Source organism: Dryobates pubescens, chromosome 30 (assembly GCF_014839835.1).
Source record: "Dryobates pubescens isolate bDryPub1 chromosome 30, bDryPub1.pri, whole genome shotgun sequence".
Lineage (NCBI taxonomy): Eukaryota > Metazoa > Chordata > Aves > Piciformes > Picidae > Dryobates > Dryobates pubescens.
The window spans coordinates 13,596,872-13,610,597 of NC_071641.1; the positions used below are offsets into that span (position 1 = coordinate 13,596,872).

Here is a 13,726-nt window from a genome sequence, read left to right on the forward strand (position 1 = left end):
CAGGGATATGCTGGGCACCTACTCATGAGCAAAAGCCTCCTGCAAAGGAAGAAAGCCAGAAGCACTCAGATACAGTTATCATCAGGAAATTAACAAAGAAAAAGGCAGCATAATCCTGTTTGGCTTTCCACTTCCCACTGGATAACACGCCCCTTCACTGGCTTTTGTGTGTCACTCAGGATGGATGAAAGCCACCAACCACCGTAAGAGCTTCCCCTCCTAACAAGATTCTTCAAAGCCTCTATGAGATTTTCACTAAGACACACAGACCCCAGGCAAAAAACCAAACCCCAAGCACCTCTTCAAAATACCTCTATTTATTGCATCAGAATCCGAAGTCCTAACAGTTCACACATTTTCATTTCCTTCCAGGCTGCCCCCCAAATGTGACGACAGGACTGCCAAACTGTTTGCATGGATCCAAACAAAATCAAGCTATGAATGTCCAATAAAGAGATGTTCATACAAAACTCATACAGTCTTTAATGAAATGCAATGTCAGTGGTATACACAGAGCGGCAGGTACAAAATGACAGATGCATAAAAGAAAAGGTCATGATTCACATTTCTGCTGTGGAAATGTGGAATACTTCGCTACTGATATCATGGAGGGAATAAAACACAACAGCAGTGCCTCAGATTTCAGCTTATTTACAGAATTTAGGTGGTAACATAGTAGAATGTTCTGGCTTCTGTCAAAGGAAAAAGCCTTATAAAAGCTGGCTGTTAGCTACCATTAGTGGAGGGTTCTGCTGCTGTCAGTATCACGTATTCACAGCTTGATTAAACAGTTATTGTGGAACAGCTCAGGCTACACCTGCAGTGATTATTTCAGTTGGTTCCAAGAGACACCAAATCCTCTCTTACCTGATCACCTTTCTCTACTTCTCCAGCAAGCCCTGTCAGTGCCAATGCTCACCAAGGCGTCAACACAGCAGGAGAAAGACATGACAGCCATGTCAGGGCATTAAGTACAAAACACAGAACCATTTTATTCTTCTGCTTTTTTTAACTTGGCCTTGCTGCCCTGTGGGGAAGCTTTGGCTGTCTGAGCTTTCTTTGCAGCTCCAGCAGCTTTCTTTGCACTTTCAGTGGCTTTCTTTGCAGCTTTGGCTTTCTGGGTTTGCATTTTGGAGCGCAGCAGGTCTTCACGTCCCAGTTCCACCATCTTTGCTTCCCACGACTTCATTTCGTTTGCATACCGAACCTTATCGTCTTCAGCAAGCTGCAGGTATGGCTGGAGGAAAATCAGACACCAACAGTTAGGGAAGGGGCTTTTATCAGGGTAACTTCCAAGTCACATCCTCTCCTCTGACACAAAGGTGACTTACAACGAGCCCTGTGATCCCCAGCATTCACTGGTACCTCCAGAAAATGCAAACCCACCCAAACCCATCCAAATGCCACAGAACTGCAAAACCTCAGCAGCAAATTATCATTACAGGTGGCCACTCCAGAACAAACAGCCTGTTCATAGTCACAGAGTGCTTTGGGTTGGAATACATAGAATACATAGAATACATAGAATAAACCAGGTTGGAAGAGACCTTCAAGATCATCGCGTCCAACCCATCAACCAATCCAACACCGCCCAAACAACTAACCCACAGCACCAAGTACCCCGTCAAGTCTTCTCCTAAAAACCTCCAGTGATGGTGACTCCACCACCTCCCCAGGCAGCCCATTCCAATGTGCAATCACTCTTTCTGTATAGAACTTTTTTCTAACATCCAGCCTGTATCTCCCCTGGCGCAGCCTGAGACTGTGTCCTCTTGTTCTGGTACTGCTTGCCTGGGAGAAGAGACCAACATCCGTCTGTCTACAACCTCCCTTCAGGTAGTTGTAGAGAGTAATAAGGTCACCCCTGAGTCTCCTCTTCTCCAGGCTAAGCAACCCCAGCTCCCTCAGCCTCTCCTCGTAGGGCTTATGTTCCAAACCCCTCACCAACTTTGTTGCTCTTCTCTGGACTCGTTCCAGCAAGTCAACCTCCTTCCTAAACTGAGGGGCCCAGAACTGGACACAGTACTCGAGGTGCGGCCTAACCAGTGCAGTGTACAGGGGCAGAATGACCTCCCTGCTCCTGCTGGCCACACTGTTCCTGATGCAGGCCAGGATGCCATTGGCCCTCTTAGCTGCCTGGGCACACTGCAGGCTCATGTTCAGTCTACCGTCGACCAGCACCCCCAGGTCCCTCTCTGCCTGGCTGCTCTCAGCCACTCTGACCCCAGCCTGTAGCACTGCCTGGGGTTGTTGTGGCCAATGTGCAGAACCTGGCACTTGGATGTGTTCAATCTCATGCCGTTGGACTCTGCCCATCTGCCCAGCCTGTCGAGGTCCCTCTGCAGAGCCTCTCTGCCCTCCAGCAGATCAACTCCTGCCCCCAGCTTGGTGTCATCAGCAAATTTACTGATGATGGACTCGATGCCCTCGTCCAGATCATCAATAAAGATGTTAAAGAGCAAGGGGCCCAGTACTGATCCCTGGGGCACACCACTGGTGCCTGGCTGCCAGCTGGATGTGGCACCATTCACTACCACTCTCTGGGCTCGGCCCTCCAGCCAGTTCCTAACCCATCGCAGTGTGCTCCCATCCAAGCCATGGGCTGACAGCTTGGCCAGGAGTTTGCTATGGGGAACGGTGTCAAAGGCCTTGCTGAGGTCCAGGTAGACTACATCCACAGGCCTCCCCACATCCACCAGGCAGTCACCTGATCATAGAAGGAGATCAGGTTGGTCAGGCAGGACCTGCCCTTCCTAAACCCATGCTGGCTGGGCCTGATCCCTTGGTCAGCTCATTCTCACTCTGCTGCCATGAGCAGGGATACCTCTCACTAGACCAGGTTGCTCAAGGCCCCATTCAACCTGAGCTTGAACACCTCCAGGGAGGGGGCATCCACAACCTCCCTGGGCAGCCTGTTCCAGTGTCAGCCTGTCCCAGTGTCAGCCTGTCCCAGTGTCTCACCACCCTCACTATAAAGAATATCTTCCGAATCTCCAGCCCCTCAAGCTTCAATCCGTTCCCTCCCCTCCTAGCACTACAAGTCCTTGTACAACTCCCTCCCCAGCTGTCAGTATTGCTACTAAACCTTTGAGTACTAGCTTGAGAGAGCTGCTGGAATAGGTATTTCTGCAGACTTACTTCACATTATTTTTTTAATGCATAGGTGGGAAAGTACATGTTCAGAACAACCTGGAGAAGGGCACTTGGGAGGAAGGACAGTAAGGTACAAAGACTGGCAGCCAGTCACTAGTGGCATCCCCCAGGGATCAGGGCTCCATCCTCTTTAGTATCTTCACTGATGATCTGGATGAGGGGGTTGAGTCAGTCATCAGCAAGTTTGCAGATGACACCAAGTTAGGAGCAGATGTTGGTCAGTTAGAGGGCAGAAGGGCTCTGCAGAGGGACCTCGACCGACTGGACAGATGGGCAGAGGCCAACAGGATGGCATTCAACAAGTCCAAGTGCCAGGGGCTGCACTTTGGCCACGGCAACCCCATGCAGAGCTACAGGCTGGGGGCAGAGTGGCTGAGAGCTGCCAAACAGAGAGGGACCTGGGGGTGCTGATTGACAACCACCTAAACATGAGCCAGCAGTGTGCCCAGGTGGTCAAGAAGGCCAACAGCATCATGGCCTGCATCAGGAACAGTGTGGCCAGCAGGAGCAGGGAGGTCATTGTGCCCCTGGACTCTGCATTGGTTAGGCCACTCCTTGAGTCCTGTGTCCAGTTCTGGGCCCCTCAGTTTAAGAAGGACATTGAGACTCTTGAACATGTCCAGAGAAGGGCAACAAGGCTGGGGAGAGGCCTTGAGCATGAGGAGAGGCTGAGTGAGCTGGGATTGTTTAGCCTGGAGAAGAGGAGGCTCAGGGGAGACCTCATTGCTGTCTACAACTACCTGAAGGGAGGTTGTAGCCAGGAGGGGGCTGGTCTCTTCTCTCAAGCAATCAGCACCAAAACAAGAGGACACAGTCTCAAGCTGTGCCAGGGGAAGTTTAGGCTGGAGGTGAGAAGAAAGTTCTTCCCAGAGAGAGTTGTTAGCCATTGGAATGTGCTGGAGTCCCCATCCCTGGAGGTGTTCAAGAAGGGATTGGATGTGGCACTTGGTGCCATGGTCCAGTCACAAGGTCTGTGGTGACAGGTTGGACTTGATGATCTTTGAGGTCTCTTCCAACCTTGGTGAATCCAGAGGGTCAGGCTAGATTTCAGCATAGGGCTGTCCAAATTTCATTTACCCATCTGCTTGTTCACATTTCAGCACAGTGAGAATGCTGTCAGAAAATTATCCCTCAAGACAGCCAAAGTTAACAGATGAAACCCACAAATGATATGCACACAAGCTGTTGCTTTTACCTCTCCAAAGTCTTTACATGAGCAGCAAATTACTGTGCTGGCAATGAAAAACATGACTTATTGTTAGGACAAAAATAATGACATTGTTCCTGTTTATTCCTTTTTCCTCTCTAGGTGCTGCTCAACCTCCATTGCCAGGTGTGCAGAATTTCCATCCTGTCTGACTGACCCACATCTCCTCAACACTGTGAAGGGAATGGCCACTGCTGGAACAAAGCTCATGGCTGTTTTGTCAAGACCCCCCCCCCCCCCCCCCCCCCCGCCCAGAGTATCTTCCTCAGTGTTGCATTCTGAGCAACCAGGTTCAAGAACTGGTATGAATGTATTCATTTTTGAGTCAAGCTGGTCATTTTCTGATTAGGTCAGAGCATCATCCAAGTCCTGGGGCATACCTGCTTCTGAGAAGTGGACAGTTTCTGCCAGGAGTCAAATAGCTGCTTCATTTTTGCCTACAGGATACAGAGCACATGATACATTAGGGCTGATTTCACAGCAGCCTGACCACAGAGGGTTGCAGGTGAGTGCCACGCTAGTGCCAGCTAAGTACAAGCCAATGCCAAACCCACCACAACCACATGAAGAACAAATGCATGTCTACCCTGCAGCAGAGAGAAGCAGAATTCTCTCCTTAGAGAAGGAACAGATGAAGCCTGTAACACTGAGGTGCCAAAACCAGCACAAATGCTTTAAGTTTGCATACCAAAACAGCTGCTCGCATAGGACAAGCCACCAGCAGCCCAGCCAGACCACTACATCCTAAGACAATTTAACCAGGCATCAAACTTTGAGCAGCTGCTTTGGAAAGGACAGAGCCTGGAACAGATTTGCTGACTGCACCAGAGCTGTTCTAAAGAACAGTTTTCCCAGGCTTACCATAGGTGTAATTCCCTGGCATTCCTGGAAGTTTTCTGACACAAAGATGTTGAAGCCAGTACGAGGTCTTTTAGGTTTTCCAAGCACAGACAATTCCTTTAGAAGAACAGAAGAAAAGTTACTCAGTCTACCAAGCAAGCATTCTTCCAAGACTAAACAGAACCACAGAACATCAGAGGTTGGATGGGACCTCAAGAGATCATCAAGACCTCATCCAAGACCCCTGACAAAGCAGCAGCACCTAAGGATTGCTGGAACGTGTCCAGAGAAGGGCAACAAAGTTGGTGAGGGGTTTGGAGCACAGCCCTGTGAAGAGAGGCTGAGGGAGCTGGGGTTGCTTAGCCTGGAGAAGAGGAGGCTCAGGGGAGACCTTCTTGCTCTCTATAGCTACCTGAAGGGAGGTTGTAGACAGGCAGAGGTTGGTCTCTTCTCCCAGGCAAGCAGCAACAGAACAAGAGGACACAGTCTCAAGCTGTGCCAGGGGAGGTTTAGGCTGGAGCTTAGGAAGAAGTTCTACACAGAGAGAGTGATTGTCCATTGGAATGGGCTGCCCAGGGAGGTGGTGGAGTCACCATCACTGGAGGTGTTCAGGAGGAGATTTGATGGGGTGCTTGGTGCCATGGGTTAGTTGATTAGGTGGTGTCGGGTGATAGGTTGGACTCGATGATCTTGAAGGTCTCTTCCAACCTGGTTTATTCTATTCTATTCTATCCAGGCAGGTTTTGAGTGTGTCCACAGAATGAGACTCCACAACCTCCCTGGGCATCCTGCTCCAGGGCTCTGTCACCCTCATTGTAAAGAAGTTTTTCCTCATGCTCAGGTGAAACCTTCTGTGTTCCAGTTTGTATCCATTGTTTCTTGGCTTATTACTGTGCACCACCCAAAAGATCTTGCCCCCCTCCACTTGACACCCACCCCTCAGATATTGATAGACATTGATCAGATCCCCTCTCAGTCTTTTCAGGACTAAGCCCCAGAGCTCTCAGTCTCTCTTCATAGGGGAAATGCTCAAGTCCCCGATCATCTTTGTGGCTCTCCACGGGACTCTCTCCAGCAGATTCCTGTCTTACCATTTCTCTTTATACAAGACTCATTTTGGGTGTTCTGTTCTGTAAACTGGACTCTCTATGCCCAGGTGCTCCCTGTAAACTGGGCTGTGTATGCCCAGGTGCTCTCACCACTTGTCAAGACTAGGACTAAATTAAGACGACCTGACAACTGGAATTTTCACAAACACAACATCAAGCAACATTTCAAAGTGATTCTTACTTCAGCTAAGTCCTCCAGAAACCAAAGGCTGTTAGTAAATTGCACTCAACAAGGAAGTCACCTTGACAGGATTTCTATGGCCTTTGCATGCCTTTGGTTTTCTTGTGTGAAATACACCAGGACAGCCACACAGCTTTGTGGGAGGTGAGGAGGTGCCACAGAGACAGCATGTTTCCAGAGAAACAGAACTAGATTTCTGCTATCAGAACACTTTGCTTAGAGGGATGATGGTCAGAGAGTGAAAAGGCAGCAAACTGCAGATGGGATTACACTTCTTGTTTTCTCCAACCCTAAGACAGGCTGGGTGCTACATATTAACATCTGCTTAGGCATTAGGTATTCCTTGGGGTGCCACACTCTAAAAAGGCTCAGCAGAATCATTTGGATTAAAAGCTTCCTGTAAGGAGGCATGGGGGGGATGTGTTCTAAACCAAGTCATTCCAGTTCTGCCAATAAGGGCAACGCCACACCAGCAGTTTCATGAACCAGCAGTAAGTAACCCCTGCAACTGGATTTTGTCACTGGACCAAGCACAGTATTTTACCTTTACAGATGGTTCTAGCTCTCAGGATTTATAAACCAGCTAAAAGGGAACAGGGAACATGATCTGTGTAAGCTGGTAAGGGACACTGCCAGGATGTGCCTCTATGCAGCCCTAATTCAAATGTCAGCAGCTACACAGGCAACACAGTGGCAGGATCCAAAGAAAGGGAGTCAAAAAACCTGACTTCCAACAGCTGTAGCTCATATGGGCCACTGAAGTGAGAGAGACTGTGTGAAAAGCCATTTCTGGGTGCTCTTCCAACCAAATAAAGTGTTGCTGCCTCAAATGTCTTTTATTGCCTATTGTTCCTTGGGCACATTTAAGGATAAGAGAAAAACCACACAACCCAGCATAGAGAAGCCACCTGTGAGTACAAAAGTGCTTTCCAGTTCTGGTCCTCAGTCACAGGAAAGCCACTAAAACCACTGCTGACATCAGCAATCAGTTTAGCCCAACGTGGCTTTTATGTTTCGAGTTCCTGGTGTGTTACTTCCTACTCTGAGAGCTGCTTCTGTATTTCTCAACATGCTTTGACTCTGCTGGGTATAGCTGACAAGTAAGACTTGAGGGTCCTTGAGAGAAAAGGACCTTCAAAACACTTACTCTTTTTGCTCTGACTGATCTCCTTCTTGCCAGCCGTTTTCTCCTTTCTTCTTTCAAGGCTGCAGCCTGGGCTGGAGTCAGCTGTGCTTTATAGGCTTCCACCTGCTCTTTGTATCTTTGCCACTCTGCCTTTTGAGCTTCCGCATAAGCCTGCAAGAGAAACAAGCACCAGCCTTAGACCTGACAGTTCAACCAGCTTTGGCACTGACAAAGGCAATCAGAGACTAGCCTGGAATGCAGGATTTTTAAAGCAAAGTAGCAATTCCATTAGCAAAATTGATTGCACAGAACTCAAGACTCCAAAGCTGGGCTCCTCCACAAATTACTTCAGTTACTTTTGATAAGATCATAGAATCACTGAGTTGTTTCAGCTGAGAAAGACCTCGAAGATCATCAAGCTCAACCATCAACCCTTTAGGTTGTCCCAGAGTGCCATGTCCACGTGTGTGTATAGCCACCGCATCTGCAGCCACCAAATGCATTCCTACCCTGGCTGTGGAGCGTCACAAAGTCATGGCCATGGTGTGAAGGAACCAAGAAGAGCTGAGCCAGGCCACCAAAGCACCCAGGTAAATCTAAACAATCACCATCCAGCTCTCCATTTCAGACAGGCAGATGCAAAGGCCTGTTTTATACTAAGGCACCCAGAGCCAGACATCCAGAGACAATGTAAGAACGCTTTGGTTCTACTGAACAGAGATACCCTAGGAAACTCCCACTAGCTCCTAACTGGATTTAACTGTGCTGCACTCAAGAAAGAACAATCACCACTTGGTTATAGATGGCACTTACATTCAGCAACAACTGGCACCTCTGCTATGAGGACAGGCTGAGGGAGCTGGGATTGTTCAGTTTGGAGAAGAGAAGGCTCTGGGGGGACATCAGAGCTGCCTTCCTACACATGAAGGGAACTTACAGGAAGGCTGGAGAGGGACTTTTCATAGAGGAGTCTAGAGACAGGACAAGGGGGAATGGTTTGAAGCTGAGGGAGAGTATGTCTAGCCTGGATCTGAAGTTCTTCAGTATGAAGGTGTTGAGACACTGGAACAGGCTGCCCAGAGAGGTTGTGGATGCCCCCTCCCTGGAAGTGTTCAAGGCAAGGAAGTGTGGATTAGGCCTTGAGCAACCAAGTCTAGATGAGAGGAGTCCCTGCCCATGGCAGGAGGGTTGGAGTAGATGATTTCTAAGGTCCCTTCCAAACTAGGCCATTCTGCGACTCTGATTTGGGTACCTCTTGAAACTGACACTCTGAAAGAAACTCCACCACCTATATGTAAACAAACTAGATGAGACTTAAAGGGAACCACACAGAACCACAGAATGCTGGGGGTGGAGGTGGTCTTGAAAGATCATCCAGTCCAAACTACCTGCCAGAGCAGGATCACCGAGGGCAGGTCACACAGGAACACATCCAAGCAGGTTCTCTGCAGTCTCCAGAGAAGGAGACTCCACCACCTCTCTGGGCAGCCTGCTCCAGGGCTCTGCCACCCTCACAGTGAAAACGTTTTCCCTTGTGTACACGTGGAACCTCCTGTGCTCCAGCTTGCACCCATTGCCCCTTGCTCTATCATTTGACATCACTGAGCAGAGCCTGGCTCTGTCCTCTCAACACTGCCCTGCACATCTTATCAACATGAATGTAAGAACACCCCTCAGCCTCAGCCTCCTCCTCTCCAAGCTAGGGAGCCCCATCTCCCTCAGCCTTCCCTCAAAAGGGAGACACTCCACTCCCTTAAAAGGAAGTTACCTGTAAGTTAGGTCTCTGGCTACCCTCTAATCACCAGAATAAAGAGATGGTCCAATTTCATCCAGAGTAACTGAAGCTGCACCCAACATATGCATATGAAAGCAGAAGGGCTTTACAAGGCTTGCTCTTACACACCAGACTTGCTATGGAACCATGCTGTTTAAAAACAGAAGAGCAGACAAAGAAACCACAGTGGGCAGCAGCCCAAGTAAACAGCCACTAAGACTGTACAGAGTTCAAAGTGCCCCAGGCAAAGACAAACTCACCTGCTTCTGGGATTCTGGTAACTCCCTCCAAGCACCTGCGAGCTTTTTCAGCAGCTCCGAGCTGCTGCTTTCTGTACATCAAAAGGAGAAAGCAAGACCAGAAAGATCAAAACTGGGTCTTTAGTGAGCTTCACCCATTTTCCCCAAGGAAAGCTGTCACTAGTGTCTTTGTCCTGCACAAATACACACTCCTCCTTTCATAAAACCAACTTGCTGTGGCAGCTAAAGGGAACTGTAATACTTGAGGGGAAAACCAGCCCCTGCTCATGCTTCCAACAGGCTGTTAGGAACTTCACAGAATCACCAAGGTTGGAAGAGACCTCGAGGATCATCGAGTCCAAGCTGTCACCACAGACCTCGTGACTAGTGCCATGGCACCAAGTGCCACATCCAGTGCCCTCTTGAACACCTCCAGGGATGGTGACTCCACCACCTCCCTGGGCACCATCTCAAGACAGACAGCGGTTACCACTCCACAACGGTCTCCTCCTTCACTCTGAGGTAGAACCTTTTCTCCTACGCAATGCAAGAGGGTCTCAACTTGGGAGGAAATTGGGAAGGAGTCCAAAAAACTAATAAAATAAAACAGTACACTTTCCATTTCTCAGTTTTCTGGCAAGCAGATTCTTCAAAGCAAGCATAATGTGACCTTCTCCACCTGACTCAGCAGTTGTGCTTGGTCTGCATTAAAATAAACTCCTTTATTTAAGAATTCAAGTGAAAAGTCATTTCCTTCTCCCACAGACAAAATGACAACCAAAACTGCTTTGGGTTTCACCTGATTGCCTTTATCATAGCATCAGTTAGGGTTGGAAGGGACCACAAGGATCATCTAGTTCCAACCCCCTTGCCATGGGCAGGGACACCCCACACTAGATCAGGCTGCCCAGAGCCTCATCCAGCCTGGCCTTAAACACCTCCAGGGCTGGGGCCTCAACCACCTCCCTGGACAACCCATTCCAGGGCTTCACCACTCTCATGGGGAAGAACTTCCTCCTCACCTCCAGCCTGAATCTCCCCACCTCCAGCTTCATTCCATTCCCCCTGGTCCTACCTGAGAGCCTGAGCAGTCCCTCCCCAGCCTTCTTGTAGCCCCCTTCAGATACTGGAAGGCCACAATGAGGTCACCTTGGAGCCTTCTCTTCTCCAGACTGAACAGCCCCAGCTCCTTCAGTCTGTCCTCATAGGCCCTTGCACTAAGGGCATCTGATGAAGTTTCCAGGCAGACCTGTATTTATGATGGGGACAAAAACTCCCCCCAAACACCTGTGGGTGTTGGAAAGAGGATACAGGCTTTTCTTTCCTTGAAAAAGCCCTCCCAGGCTTTCTCTCTGCTTCACATGGAAAGAAAAAAATAGAACTTCCTTTCTCCCACCTCAAATGCAAAGTTCAGCCAACTCAACAGTGGAAAAGCAGAACTAAGCTCTTATCAGTAACCTGCCTTCCAGAACTCTGTAAAATACAAGACAGATGTGGCATTTTCAGTCCAAGTACTCAGGTTAAAACTTTTGAAGATGATACTTTGAGAACAGTATCAGAAACAACTCTGGAGCGAGTGCAGAGAGAGCAACGAAGCTGTGAAGGGCTTGGGGAATAAACTTTATGAAGAACAACTGAAGGGGCTGGGGCTGTTTGGTATGGAAAAGAGGAAGCTGAGGGGAGACCTCATCACTCTCTACAACTACCTGAAAGGACATTGGTGCAGAGGTTGGTGCTGGCCTCTTCTCACAGGTAAATAGTGATAGAACAAGAGGGAACGGCCTCAAGCTGCCACTGGCTAGGTTTAGACTGGACATTAGGAACATTTTTTTCATGGAAAGAGTGGTCAGGCATTGCAATGTGCTGCCCAGGGAGGTGGTGGAGTCACCAACCCTGGATGTGTTTGAAGGTGGTTTGGATGTGGTGCTTGGGGATATGGTTTAGGGGTGAATCTGGTAGAGTAGGGTTCTCAGTTGGACTTGATGATCCTGAGGGTATTTTCCAACCTGAATGTTTCTGTGATTCTGTGACCACCTCTACTGGACCAAGACAGCCCCAAAGCCTCAAGGTTCACGTGAGGCATAGCATTACTGGTTTGCAGATCATTCAGACTCTGGAAATGTGGAAACACTGGTGTGGCACATAACCAAGGTAAGCTCCACAAGTTCAGTGTCTCAGCCTTTCAGACTGTTGAACTCCTCCACTACCACTCAAGACAGGTTACCAAACGGTTTCCCCTACTTAGCCTATGACTTGACTGCTGGGACTGTAGAGACTCAAACGTTCAGCATTCAATAGTATTTTCAAATCACCTGCTCTCTGACAAGAGGAATGACTGCACTGCCTGCAAACTAATTTCCTGGCAACCAATTAAATTTACCCACAGCAAACCATTTCCCCTACAAAGACATTTATGTTGGGACTTGATGATCTTAAAAGTTCTTTTCCAACCTAGATGGTTCCAGGATTCACTCTCCCTCCCACACATATTGGGACAATACAGCACATGCAGTTTGAAAATTACTAGGAATCAAAACAAAACCATATAGAGTTTGTTACATCAACAATAGCTGCACTTCAATTATATATATAGAGAGAGATGTAAAATCAACTGGAAAACACATACTTGATAACATGTCTTGGCCAGGTAAGCTCTTTCTTCAGCTGTGTTTAAAGTGACACACAAATGTTCACTTCTTTGACTTATTCAGCATAGAAGACTAAGCTAATTCATGTAGGGCAAGTATGGATACAATCACAGATCCATTTTGGTTGTAATAGAGCTTAATGATCACTGAGACCAACCATTAACCCTGGGCTGCCAGGTCACCACCAAACCACAGCCCTCAGCACCACGTCTACGCAGCCCTGAAATCCCTCTGCAGATGGGGGCTCCGCCACTGCACAGGGCAGCCTGGCCCAGGACTTGACAACCCTTTTGGGGAACAAATTGTTCCTCATGTCCTATCTAAATCTCCCCTGACTCAACTTAAGGCCATTTTCTCTTGACCTATGACTTGTTTCTTGGGAGAAGATACCAGTCTCCCACCTGGCTCCAGCTTCCTTTCAGGGAATTGTAGAGAGCCAGGGCTTCCCCTCAGCTTCCTTTTCTCCAGGCTAAAGGACTCCAGTTCCCTCTGGTGCTCTTCTGGTGCTGCAGCACCTCAATGCTCTTCTTGGAACGAGGGGGCCCAAAACCGAATCCAGCATTTGAGATGCAAATTACAAGATGGTTCTGGTCTCCTGAAGTCAGGGTAATGTACTTCATGACTTTTAGTCCCACCAAATAAAATCTTGTTCCAAATACTTTCTTAAACGCATCCTGGAAGAAAAACACTATGTGCACCCAAGGTGACAGCCACTTCGCTACCTGTCCCCTGTCACGCCTGACACTTGAGGGTTTTGCGTTTCTGAACGCAAAGTAAAACCAAACCAAAGCCAACCGCTTGCCCTCTCGCACCCAGCACCCCCCAGACCTCGTACCTGGGTTTTTCTGCTTAAAAGCTAAATGGTTGTCTTTCAGGAAGCGACAGTAGGCGGTGAGAGGCCGCTTCGGGCGCTCATCCGTGCTGATTCCCCTGGAGAGGCACTTCTCTGCAGAACCGCCGCCAGCCCTGCAGACAACGGCACGGCCCGTTACCGCCATAGCGCCCGCAACGCTTCACGGGAAGCCCGGCGCAGGCGCCGAGAAGGGCGGCCGACGGCCCCCCCAGCCTGCGGAAAAGAGACACCCCCAAGCCCCGGCGCCCCCGTTCCGCCACGAAGCCCTCATCCCGCTCGTTCCGCACCTGAGGAGCCGCTGCGCGCCGCTGAACAAGGCCGCAGCGCGGCCCAGCAGCGCCAGCGCCGCCGCCATGCCTTCGCCGCGCCTCCGCCCGCCAGGCCTGCGCGCGCAGGGCTCCAGCCGCCGCCGCGCAGCACCCCGGGACAGGGCCCGCCCTCCCCGCCGCGGGGCGAGGCGATTGGCTGACGCCGCCGTGACGCGGCCTGGGCGAGACTTGCGCTCCTCCCCCTACCCCGCCGCCCCGCAGAGGCCACGGCCAAGGTGACCGCGCGGCGGGGCGCTGACCCGGGCTGTGGGATGTAGCCCCCGGCTC

General features: G+C 49.7%; 1 protein-coding gene across 1 annotated transcript; it reads right to left on the bottom strand.

Moving 5' to 3' along the window:
* Positions 1-304: 304 nt before the first annotated feature.
* On the bottom strand, positions 305-13,516 carry TFAM (transcription factor A, mitochondrial). Its single transcript, XM_054174641.1, has 7 exons — positions 13,418-13,516; positions 13,113-13,243; positions 9,651-9,721; positions 7,638-7,787; positions 5,222-5,317; positions 4,741-4,797; positions 305-1,237 (listed from the first exon to the last, which is right to left on the bottom strand). The coding sequence occupies exons 1-7, from the start codon at positions 13,483-13,485 to the stop codon at positions 992-994; spliced, it is 819 nt and encodes a 272-aa protein (XP_054030616.1). The 5' UTR covers positions 13,486-13,516; the 3' UTR covers positions 305-991.
* Positions 13,517-13,726: the final 210 nt, after the last annotated feature.